We start from the raw sequence: 12,290 nt of genomic DNA on the forward strand, positions 1-12,290 counted from the left end.
CCCTGTAGAGGTGTTGGAGTCTAGGAGTACGCTTCCGTATTTTTAGAAAATTTAAAATAAAAAAGGGATGAAATTACGGAATCATGCAGCATACATACTTAGTTTGCACCGGCTGTCCATTTCATTTGGGGAGTGGGTAGGTGAGTATCACTCCAATACAGGTAAAGCAAGGTCGTTGAGATGAGGGTCGGTGAGGCAAAGTACAGGTGCATGTGGACTATACCGTAGTGGTGCTGGGGTCTAGGAGAAGGCTTCCATGGTAAAGTGGGAGGGGAGAGAGAGGATAAGGAGAGAAATGAGGGGGAGGGAAAGAGGAGGGAGAGAAGGAGGAAGAGAGCGGGGATGGTGGACAGGTAGGGAGGGGGAAGGGAGGGGGGAGAGGAGGGGAAAGAGAGTGAGAGGAGCCTGGAAAGATGGAGAGTTAGGGAGGGGTGAGGGAGAGAGTGAGTGGGAGGAGAGAAAGCGAGGAGAAAGAGAGGGTGGGGGGAGGAAGGAGAAAGAGGGGAGGAGAGAGAGAGAGAGGAGTGAGAAGAGAAAGAAAAAGGGGGAGGGGGACAGAAGAGGGGAGGGGGGAGAAGGAAAAGAAGAGGGTGGTCAATGGGTACTAAGGGCCACTGGTAATTAGCTGCAGTAGTTTCAGGAGCAGCTTATCGCAGGTCAGTAGGAGCAGCCTACGCGATCAGTGTATGTAACAAGCGGCCAGGAGTGAAAGTAGAGCTGGGAAGCCCTGGTGTCAGCAGAAGAACAGCCAAGTCATAGCGCCGACCATCCTGGCCGTCATCTGACGAGGTCTCCTGTCTCTCTGGGGTAAGGCTATCATGAACCAAATTGTTTTTCTAGAAGAGTCACAACCACAAAGAGACAATTATTTTTGGTGTAATGACATTAGGATATAAGATATACACACTTGTAAATATTATTTTGGTGCAAATATTCAGAAACACATGTTTTGTTAATTTATCAGTATGTGTTTTATCTATACCCCCTGATTGCCAAATTTCCTGCAAAAGTACAGAAATAAAACTATTTATGATGTTTTTAGTTTATACATCAATGACATTAAAGTTTGGAGGCCTACATCTGTGAGCTCCCACAGTGCAGAGTGCATCATCCCACACAGCAGGGCAACGGTGGATTTTCAGGGTATTTAAATCCAACCATATGTTATGCCACCATATGTTAGGCAGACCACAGTTATTCTACATATTAATGCGTGCTAAGCTCTGCCAAATTGTGCAATATCTGCAGAAAAGAGTCAGACAATATCAGAATACACAGTAAAGTGTACTACAATCAAGGTTTAAAATACAGTAAGAATCTGAGTCAGCTTTTCACAAGTAGTTAAAAGGATACTCTAAGCACCAAAACAAAGCTTAGTGAATTGGTGTATAGATACACTGTTCAATTCTTTGACATTCAGATGTCCAATGTCCTCAAATGAAGCAATGGACAAGAGTATGCAGTGACAATGTTTAGTGTCAAAACTGACGCAGTAATGACACAATGAGTTTAATTACTAAAGTTCGAATGGCTCCTAACCGAATGGGGCAAAACTATCCAGCTGCATAAGAGGCTATTTGGATTGCAATATCCGGACATTGTTGATAGAATTCATCAATGTCCAGAGTTTGGAATTCATGCCCCTAACAAGCCTGATTTCAACTAGGGCCCAGGCATAGGCAACCTTCGGCACTGCAGATGTTTTGGACTACACCTCCCATGATGCTTTGCCAGCATTATGTGTGTAAGAGCATTATGGGGATGTAGTCCACAACATCTGGAGAGCCGAAGGTTGCCTATCCCTGAACTAGGCCAATCTCTGCCAGACAGCTAAAATCTGGTCAGAATGCAGCAAATCCAGGCTCAGAGAATGAGTACACGGAGGTTGTGCAACAGGATCAGGTACTGTAACATCCAAAATCTTGGTATAAAAAGGTTAAAGCCATCTGTGGCTAAGGGTCCCAAATGCCCATAGTCAGCAACCCACCCTTAACAAATAATCACTCGCTCAATCCCAATTAGCATTTACCCTATATACGTTGCATCATACTGCTCTCTGCTGAAAGTGTTAAGTTTACTAGACATGTGAAACCTGTAACATACATTCACCCAGGAACACACTCATACACCACCATACAGTGACATATTAACACCTACCTAGTCACGTTAACATACTGAATTACATGTATACAGCCACATGCTTAGCCATAGCCACACTCACCCACCATATCACATCTTACCAATTATTCATCCACCTCGTCATATAGCTATCTGCACCTAATAACCTATATTTATCAACCAATGCAGTCAAATTCATCCACTCACCCACCCATGCAAAGGCTCACAATTCACAAATTACATAGAGACCCTCATACATACATTACGAAGGTTATAGCCCAGGCTAACATTTCCCCTTCTCTAGGCGGCCCGACATTTCCAGAATGCACTGCTCATTTTTGGGGAATTGCCAGTAACGCAAGTGGTGTCACTGTCACATCCCAGTAGGGCCATCCACCCCTGTCCAATTTCATACCTCCAAAGGTCTTCCCATAGGGTTGCCACCTTTTTTGGAAAAAAATACTGGCCATTCTAATTTGCTTAATTAATTATATATGCGTGACATCATAGGGCATGACGTACATAAAAGAATGAGAACATTTGGAGGTAGAACGCTCCCAAATGTACTAATAAACTACTTACAATGTTTGTACTTTGTCGACTGTGTATAGCATTGTAAATGTGAGGCAGTATGTGTATGGACTGTCTGTATGAGTCTGTGTAATAGTGTGTCAATGTCTAAATGTGTATAACAGCGTGATCATTGTTGTCTGAGCGTTGTCTGTATACTTTGAGTGTGTGCCTACAATGTCTGTGTATGTTATTGTGTGTATATAGCAATGTGTGTACATACCATTTATGACAGATGGATATTCTACAGAGACTGCTGAATACATAAAAGACTGCTGAATAAACATACTGTTGAATACATACAGAGACTGCTGTATACATACATACTTCTGAATATACATACATACACAAAGACTGCTGAATATACACACAGACTGCTGAGTACACGCAGAGACTACTACATACACACAGAGACTTCTACATACACACAGAGACTGCTGTGTGCACTCACACAGACTGTTGAATACATACAGAGACTGCTGTATACATACATACTTCTGAATATACATACATACACAAAGACTGCTGAATACACACACAGAATGCTGAGTACACGCAGAGACTACTACATACACACAGATAATTCTACATACACACAGAGACTGATGAATACATACAGAGACTGCTGTACACACACACACACACACACACAGAGACTGTGGAATAAACATACACACACACATACAGACTGACTGCTGAATACATACACAAAGACTGTTTAGTACACACAGCTTAAACAGATGCATACATACAGACTGCTGAACACACACAGATTGCTGAGTACACACACAGACTGCTGAATACAGACACACAGAATACAGACACACACTGACTGCTGAGTACACACACATACTGCTGAATACAAACACACACAGACTGCTGAATACAGACACACACAGACTGCTGAGTACACACGCACAGATTAATGAGTACACACACACAAACTGCTGAGTACACACACAAACTACTGAGTATACACACACACACACACACACACTGGTTGCTGAATACAGACACACACACACTGTTGAATACACGCACACAAATTGCTGAGTACACACACACACAAACACAAACACAGACTGACGAATACACACACACTGCTGAATACAGACACACACACACACACAGACTGCTGAGTATACACACACACACACAGACTGCTGATCACACACACACACAAACTGCTGCATATACACGCACAAGTACCTGCTCTTAATACACATCTCCTACTGCCAATCTTCCATCTCCTTGATCTGCAGCTCCTGCTCCTCCCAGGGCCAGATTAAGAGCCCAATGGGCCTGGTGCTGACAATTATGATGGGCCTAATTACAAAATCTTATCGACCAAAAACACTAAAACAATACTACCTGCCTAGCGTCATGTATCTGATGGAGATGGCGCTGGAGGGAAACTCATAGGATGTGGCTATGAGAAAACACATACCCTATGCTAATCTCACGATTTCATCTTTCAAGTAAATCCATACCTATTGATAGCAGTGTCCAGTAAAGAACTTCCAAAAGGGGTGAACATACCTAAAAAGAGGGCATGTCTGTGTCCCCATGTCTCCCAGTCCCTTAGTGTCTGTGTCCCTATGTCTCCCAGTGTCCCCATTTCACTAGGACACTAGGGGACATTGAGAGACATTGAGACACTGGGAAACATGGGGACACTGAGATAATAGGGAACACTGGGAGACCTTGGGACACTGAGACACTTGGGGACACTGGGAGACATGGGGCACTGAGACACTGTGATACAAAGGGGACACTGTGATATATAGGGGCCACTGGAGATTTTTTTTTATTTTATACTAGGGAACACAAACACTTCGGGCACTGTGAGACACTGCCACTACACATATCCTCAGTCTTCCTGAAACTATCACGTAGGAACTGCCTGTCAGCTGATGAGGAAAAATCATGTGACATACAGTGACAGTGTGACTTTATATGTTTGCTCATATCCAAACTGTATAGGGTCTCCATGAAAGTTCACACATACCCTAAGTCTTTTATAAAACCATAACAGTGACTAACCGAAGATCAAACTACTGATTACGTATTTCACAATCGTGTACAGTATCTAACTTTCTGATTAGTTACGTTGAACTGGGGTTTTGGCTAAAACGTATGTTTCCCATAAGAAAAATGGCTGCCGGCGGCGTTGTTGACGTCACACGCACGGCGTCCAAAATTGCGCCGCTTTATTCGCCTCCACTGCGCGTCTGGACGCAGGCCCCGCCCGTAGGGTGACGTGCGGTGTTATTACCTGGACTGTCATGGCCGCCCAGAAGATCAATGAAGCGCTTGAGCATCTTGCCAAGGCTGAGAAATGGTAATAAGCCGGGAAGCTCATCGTGTGCCCAGTGCTAGGGATATAATGATAACTATGGCCGGTCCCAGCGTTAGCCTGCCATTCCCAGAGACAGGGAGGCTGTATCCTGTCACTCCCAGTATGAGACAGGCTGTCAGGCTCCATACCAGCTGTAATGGACCTTCTTATAGTCAAACTAAGCAGAGACACCGCAGTTATATGTGAAGCTTCATACTTAACACGTTCTTATCAGGCAGAAATTAAACCCTGTAAATCACAGATGTTTGGGGAGCTTCTTAATCGAATATGAAGTCGATCAGGCTTCCCCAAACTCCTGCCTTCCAGATGTTGCTGAACTACAGCTCCCATGATTCTCAGCCTATCTATTTCATTCACAGAATCATGGGAGTTGTAGTTCAGCAACATCTGGAGGGCCAGAGTTTGGGGAAGCCTGAAGTAATGACTGGTGATGGTATTGGAGGCTGGAATTCTATACATTCATCAACAGCAAGTAATACGAATGATGTGAGATGTGATACCAGGACCGGTTACATGTATGACTTTGATTTAAAAGTATAGAGTAAGAACAATACAGCTGGGTACCCATTAGGAATTTTGATTTGTCATTCTATTCTCAGAACACAGCAGCTAATCAGAACAGCTTGTCACTATTCTGGTTTGTAAGTACGTTTTACCTCTTTAACATTATCTCCCTTTCTCCTATTTTTGTTTTTTTGTTTTTCAATCCATAGCCTGAAAACTGGTTTCATGAAATGGAAACCTGACTATGACAGTGCTGCTTCAGAGTATGCAAAAGCAGGTGTGTAACTATCTGACTTACTGAATTATTTTCCTTGGTTAGACAACGCTTAATGTGGTGTTTAGCATTATTTGAAATTCCTATACTTCTTGTTGAGAAAGTGATTGTGACATCTCGCTGCATAATGAATTCTGTTATTGAATGGGATTAATTCAACCTTTGTACAGAAATTTTATCTTAAAAGAACACTCCAAGCACATAACCACTACAACTGATGAATCTGCTTTGTGTTGTTTAGCCAATAAGTGTGGTCCAGCACACCTGGATTTAGCTCCATGCAGGAGCGTCTGACTTTAGAGAGGAGGGAAGTGACAGGTGCCCTCCTGTCCCAGCCAAGTTGTTAAATAGTTTGACTACGTACTGTGGGAGGGCACCTGGGCTTTCCAGTAACCATTAGTACTACTGCAGCTGTAGTGATCATGGTGCTGGGTTGTTCATCTAAAGCGAGCCTACAAATTGTTCACCATTTGTTAGGTGTACATTTTGCGTACAAAATCTCTAGCAGATGTATACATTGATATATACTTACTTGAAGTTCGCTCCTTCCTCTACCATTTTGGACTTTTAAAATGGATAGGACTGCAGCTGTTCCAACCATGCTGCCAGTAATAATGCAAAGCAGCATCCAGCAATTCCTAGCAGGTTGGTGAATGCAAAAAGTTATGTGATGATACCGTGCCAGTTTGGGGACTCGTATGTGCAGGAAGTAAAATAAATGTTGAATTATTATTTATAAAGCGCAACAAATTCTGCAGTGCTGTACAATGGGTGAACTAACAGACATGTATTTGTAACCAGATGAGTTGGACACACAGAAACAGGGATTGAGGGCCCTGCTCAATGAGCTTACATGCTAGAGGGAGTGGGGTGTAGTGACAAAAGATAAGGGTAAATACATCCCAATTCTCTAAAACACGTCAGCTTGCTGAATTGCTTTAGTGGTAATGTCCCTCTGCCTGCAGGCATATTTATAACTGATATTAACACTATTAGAAAACATCATAGTTACACCTCCAGGCTGTCAAGCGGACAGTCTGGAGCGTCTCCATCTTCACTCCTTTTCTACAGAAGTAAAAAGCAGGGGTGCTTCTTTTTTTTTTCTTTTTCTTTTTTTTGCAATGGCAGATTGCATGGTAAATTAACATTGTTAGGCTTGTGTAAAAGCCATATCATAGTACATATGTCGACAATGTATTACAGAAAGAAAAAGAAAAAGTCGAAAGTTATTTTGTTAAGGCATTTCTTCATGTTGTGACTTGGTCGCAATCCGCCAGAGATTAGTTTTTTTTTTTTTTTTTTATATAGTTAAAGAACAACAATAACTTAGAAAGTATTATATTTAACATACTATGTAGGAGCGGCGCTGTGTTTGTAGCAGTGTTATTCAATGACTTGGTAGTGTATTGTTGTCATAGGATGTGAGATGTGATCAGCATCCATTTGCATTGAGTAGTTAAAGAACCGTGTATAACAATGAAAGTAGTTACCATATAATCAGTGTTACATGTCAATGCCGTTTTATACTTTATGTCATGAGAATTTAACTACTTTACTGCATTTAATAAATTTGCTCTAGATATGTATTTCTAAGAGTAGTATGCTCTTTATATCCACGTTGCTTTGATTGTTCTGCAACCCATGAATCTATATATGTTTGTTTTTCCCTTTCTCCCTCCTCTCCCCTCCCTTCAGACTTTTTCAAAGTCATTAACTATTTACAATTACCGATCCACTGAACATCCCCACCCCCCAAGAACAGTAAATGGAGTTATGGATGAGTAGCACCGGGCAGCACACCCAAAGGGTTCCGTCCTGTCACCACCTCGGTCGAGAACCACGTCCTGTACTCCAAAGTTGCTCTAATTCTAGATTGGAAGGAGGTGTCCAGCGTAGAAATATACAATTTTCACGTGAGGAAATGTTTTTTATCAGAAGTTCCTTTTTGGCTAAGGTATAAAGCCAATCAATTTTAAAAAGGAATTTGAGTTTGGTTAAGAATAAAGTGGTGGAGAACCGGCTGGTTCCAAATCTGAAGAACGGTTTTGCGGCCATACGCTGCTATGATCATAGAGAAGTGTCTATTAGGCACGGGGTCACCATGAACAGTTCCCAATAATAGAAAACTGGGATTTAATGGTAAGGGGCTTCTTTTTTTAATAGACTTGTGGCGTATGCTGCACATGAATTGTTTGTATCAATGCTTCTCCATGAAAACACATTTGATCAGACGTCTTCAGTTTTGATGATTTAAAACAAACAACAACAAAAATGCAGGATTGGAGCTTCAACAAGAAGACTCTTATGGCCCAAGAGTGAAGAAAATCAATTTAATAGCTTTTTAACTATTTTAATGCCGAATTAGAGGGATTGGTAATATAAAACGTAGTAGCACATCCATTAAGGTTATTCCAGACAAAAACTGTGTTTTAATAAAACTATTTTTGATTGGAGTAAACCTCACTGGTATTTGTCTCCCTCCCTCCCCCAATCCACGACAAAACAAAGTTCTCTATGCAGCCGGAACCTTCTCTGTTGACTTCAGTCCCCCTTACTGAAGTGGTCATGGTGCTTAGAGTAACCCTCTAATGGCAAATAAAAAGCAGCTAAACTTTGATTTGCAGCATATTAAAATCCAAGTGGTTAAAATGTCAAAATCATGAATGAATTTCTCTAACATCGCAATATTCAAAGCTTCACTACTTTTGCCTAAGCATTGTCATTCAAGTTTAACTTACTACAATTTGGTGTTCTAAAATAAAGTTGTGCTAACTATGTCTATACTTTGTTTTTTGTTTGTGTGTGTGTTTTTTATAGGAAATATTTAGTTTACTTAATGCAAGTGATAAATATGTTTCCATATGTTTTAGCTGTTGCCTTTAAGAATGCCAAACAATATGATCAAGCAAAAGAAGCTTATTTGAAGGAGGCTGAATCATATGAAAATCACAAAGCGTATCCTTTTTTGACCTTCATCCTTGTAACCTTATCTGCCGTCACATTCTATGTTTCTATATGTTTCATATATTCAAAATCCTCAAATGTACAACCTATAAATAATCAGTTAATTATTTAAAATGTAAAAACAGAAAAAAAGTATATACACTAATGGTGAGAAAACGTATTACTGGAAGTGATCCCAGGTGTACTCCACAACCACCTAAGAAAATATAACTACCGTATATACTCGAGTATAAGCCGACCCGAATATAAGCCGAGGCCCTAATTTTACCCCAAAAAACTGGGAAAACTTATTGACTCGAGTATAAGACTAGGGTGGAAAATGCAGCAGCTACTGGTAAATTTCTAAATAAAATTAGATCCTAAAAAAGTTATATTAACTGAATATTTATTTGCAGTGTGTATATGAATGCAGTGTGTGTATATGAATGCAGTGTGTGTGTATGAATGCAGTGTGTATGAATGCAGTGTGTGTATAATGAATGGAGTGCAGTGTGTGTATAATGAATGGAGTGCAGTGTGTGTATAATGAATGCAGTGCAGTGTGTGTATAATGAATGCAGTGCAGTGTGTGTATGAGTGCAGTGTGTATGCAGTGTGTATATAATGAATGCAGTGTGTATGTATGAATGCAGTGTGTGTATGAATGCAGTGTGTGTATGAATGGAGTGCAGTGTGTATGTATGAGTGCAGTGTGTATGTATGAATGAAGTGTGTATGCAGTGTGTGTATATAATGAATGCAGTGTGTGTATGAGTGTGTGTGTGTGAGTGCAGAGCATTGGTGGGGGTGGGCATTTTATTAATTATTATTATTATTTAATTATTATTGTAATATATATATTTTTTTATGTTATTAATTTTTTTATTATTTTTATTTTATTATTATTATTTTTTTCGTCCCCCCTCCCTGCTTGTTAGCTGGCCAGGGAGGGGGGCTCTCACTCCCTGGTGGTCCAGTGGATGGGCTGTAGGAGGGGGCTGTCAGGAAGCTGTAACTTACCTTCACCGCAGCTCCTGTCAGCTCCCTTCTATCTCCTCCGTCCGTGCAGCTCCCAGGTCAGCTCCCTCTGCAACTCTCGCGGCCGCGCGGAGCGTTGCCACGGTAACCCGTGGCAACGCTCTGACCCCGCGGCTCTCGCGAGAGTTGCAGAGGGAGCTGACCTGGGAGCTGCACGGACGGAGGAGAGAGAAGGGAGCTGACAGGAGCTGCGGTGAAGGTAAGTTACAGCTTCCTGCCAGCCCCCGGTCCTTGTCTGTATTATGGCAATGAAAATTGCCATAATACAGACAACTGACTCGAGTATAAGACGAGTGAGTGTTTTTCAGCACAAAAAATGTGCTGAAAAACTCGTCTTATACTCGAGTATATACGGTATATATAAAAAAGTGGAACCCACCCAGAGTACGTTAGTGTGTGTGTGTGTGTGTGTGTGTGTGTATGTGTATGTATATATATATATATATACACAAATAGAATAACCTGTATTGAGGTAGATTCTCCAAGCATGTGCTCTGTATAGACAAATCAAATAGCTGACATAGCGTAAAATAGTTTAAATTAAGAATATAAGTATATGTGATATAGATGCAATCACAAACAGATGAGAGAATCAAGCCTTTCACCCACTCAAGGGTACTTTGATGAAAATAAGATGTAGTTTACTTCAGTAGTAAAAAAATCAGCATATCTCCAAATAGTTATGGACCTTCTGGTGTTGAAAATCCAAAGTTCCACAATGGGGGTCTTGGAGTAATAGTTAAGATACAACAATACATAAAATAAACAGTGTTGAATAAAAAAAGTTCACAGGGAATATATCCAACGCGTTTCGTCCGTTAGAATGCTGGACTTCTTCAGGGATTCTTACGAGTTATTCCTTGTGAGTATTTATATCTAGTGAAATCTCCGGTTCATCTCGGACAGCTGTGAACTTTTTTATTCAACACTGTTTATTTTATGTATTGTTGTATCTTAACTATTACTCCAAGACCCCTATTGTGGAACTTTGGATTTTCAACACCAGGAGGTCCATAACTATTTGGAGATATGCTGATTTTTTACTACTGAAGTAAACTGCATCTAATTTTCATCAAAGTACCCCTGAGTGGGTGAAAGGCTTGATTCTCTCATCTGTTTGTGAGTGCATCTATATCACATATACTTATATTCTTAATTTAAACTATTTTACGCTATGTCAGCTATTTGATTTGTCTATACAGAGCACATGCTTGGAGAATCTACCTCAATACAGGTTATTCTATTTGTGTGTGTGTATGTATGTATGTGTATATATATATATATATATATATATATATATATATATATATATATATATATATATATATATATATATATATATATATATATATATATATATATATATATATATATATACACACATCTTAACGTACTCTGGGTGGGTTCCACTTTTTTATATATAATTATTTAAAATGGTTCCAGTTATTTTTACATGAATTCACTTTTCTTTGGGCATGTGTATTTTTTGTTTTCCCTGTACTAAACTATTTTAGCACAGGACACCACACATACACCAACAAAACGCAATAAAATGTTAACCACTGCAGAGCAGTATTTTACGGTGGTTTGTTGGTGTATGTGCTGCATATAAGCTGTGTGTATATGTTTAGATGATTTCTACTCACCACTTTTTTTTTTTTGTGTGTGTGTTTTGCACCATAACCATAACAGCCTGCACAGCAGGGCTTAACAGATAAACTGTTCATAAATGGTATGGCTACTTGCTGTGGGATCTTTTAAATTGTTTAGTGGGTTGGCAAATGGCAATGAACTTAATGTTGGTTTACCCTTAACGAAAATGCATTTATAGTCTTTTTCATGCTGCCAAGTAAGTATATCACTTATATTTATTCTGTGTACTATGTTGAGATATTGAGTCCTGTTTTTTTTTTGTCAAACTGCGCCAGGGAGAGCTACCACAAGCACCACCTCTATCCTCATAATCGATCACTTTTCCTTCTCAAAGTATCACTTTCTGTATTTTGTCTTTATATTGCATATTGACAAAACAGAGTGAACTTCATTTTCTTATTGTGATTTATTTATTTCTTTGTGTCTGACCTATATGAGGAGTCACTTTGGTTTAATATAATAAAAAAATATGACCTGATTTCCCACTTAAAGGGACACTATAGTCACAAGAACAACTACAGCTTAATGTAGTTATTCTGTTGTGTATATTATGTCCCTAAAAGTAATTTAATGTAAACACTGCCTTTTAAGAGCATGGAGATGCTGAATTCTCCTCAGAAATGCAATGATTTAATGCATTTCTTTGAGAATAGGCTGTTTGGTACAGTGTTTTGTTGTGTTTCCTAAGGGAAAGCATTGGATTGGCTGAGAGTCAATTCTGATGATCTCAGTCAGGAAGGCAGAGCCAGCACTGGCGGACCAGCTAGAATAAAGGTGTTTCTTTTTTACTTTTTTTTTTAATGTTGTAGAACTACAACTCCCATGATGCTT

At 40.0% G+C, this 12,290-nt stretch overlaps 1 protein-coding gene across 1 annotated transcript in view; it reads left to right on the top strand.

The window, feature by feature from the left end:
- The first annotated feature begins 4,930 nt into the window (after positions 1 to 4,930).
- NAPG (NSF attachment protein gamma) overlaps positions 4,931 to 12,290 on the top strand; it is a 35,901-nt gene continuing 28,541 nt past the window's right edge. The window contains exons 1-4 of the mRNA XM_063450468.1: positions 4,931 to 5,029; positions 5,761 to 5,828; positions 8,696 to 8,780; positions 11,638 to 11,655. Coding sequence (XP_063306538.1) covers positions 4,974 to 5,029; positions 5,761 to 5,828; positions 8,696 to 8,780; positions 11,638 to 11,655 — 227 coding nt within the window. The 5' untranslated portion in view covers positions 4,931 to 4,973. The remainder of the gene's footprint in view (positions 5,030 to 5,760; positions 5,829 to 8,695; positions 8,781 to 11,637; positions 11,656 to 12,290) is intronic.

Source organism: Pelobates fuscus, chromosome 4 (genome assembly GCF_036172605.1).
Source record: "Pelobates fuscus isolate aPelFus1 chromosome 4, aPelFus1.pri, whole genome shotgun sequence".
Lineage (NCBI taxonomy): Eukaryota > Metazoa > Chordata > Amphibia > Anura > Pelobatidae > Pelobates > Pelobates fuscus.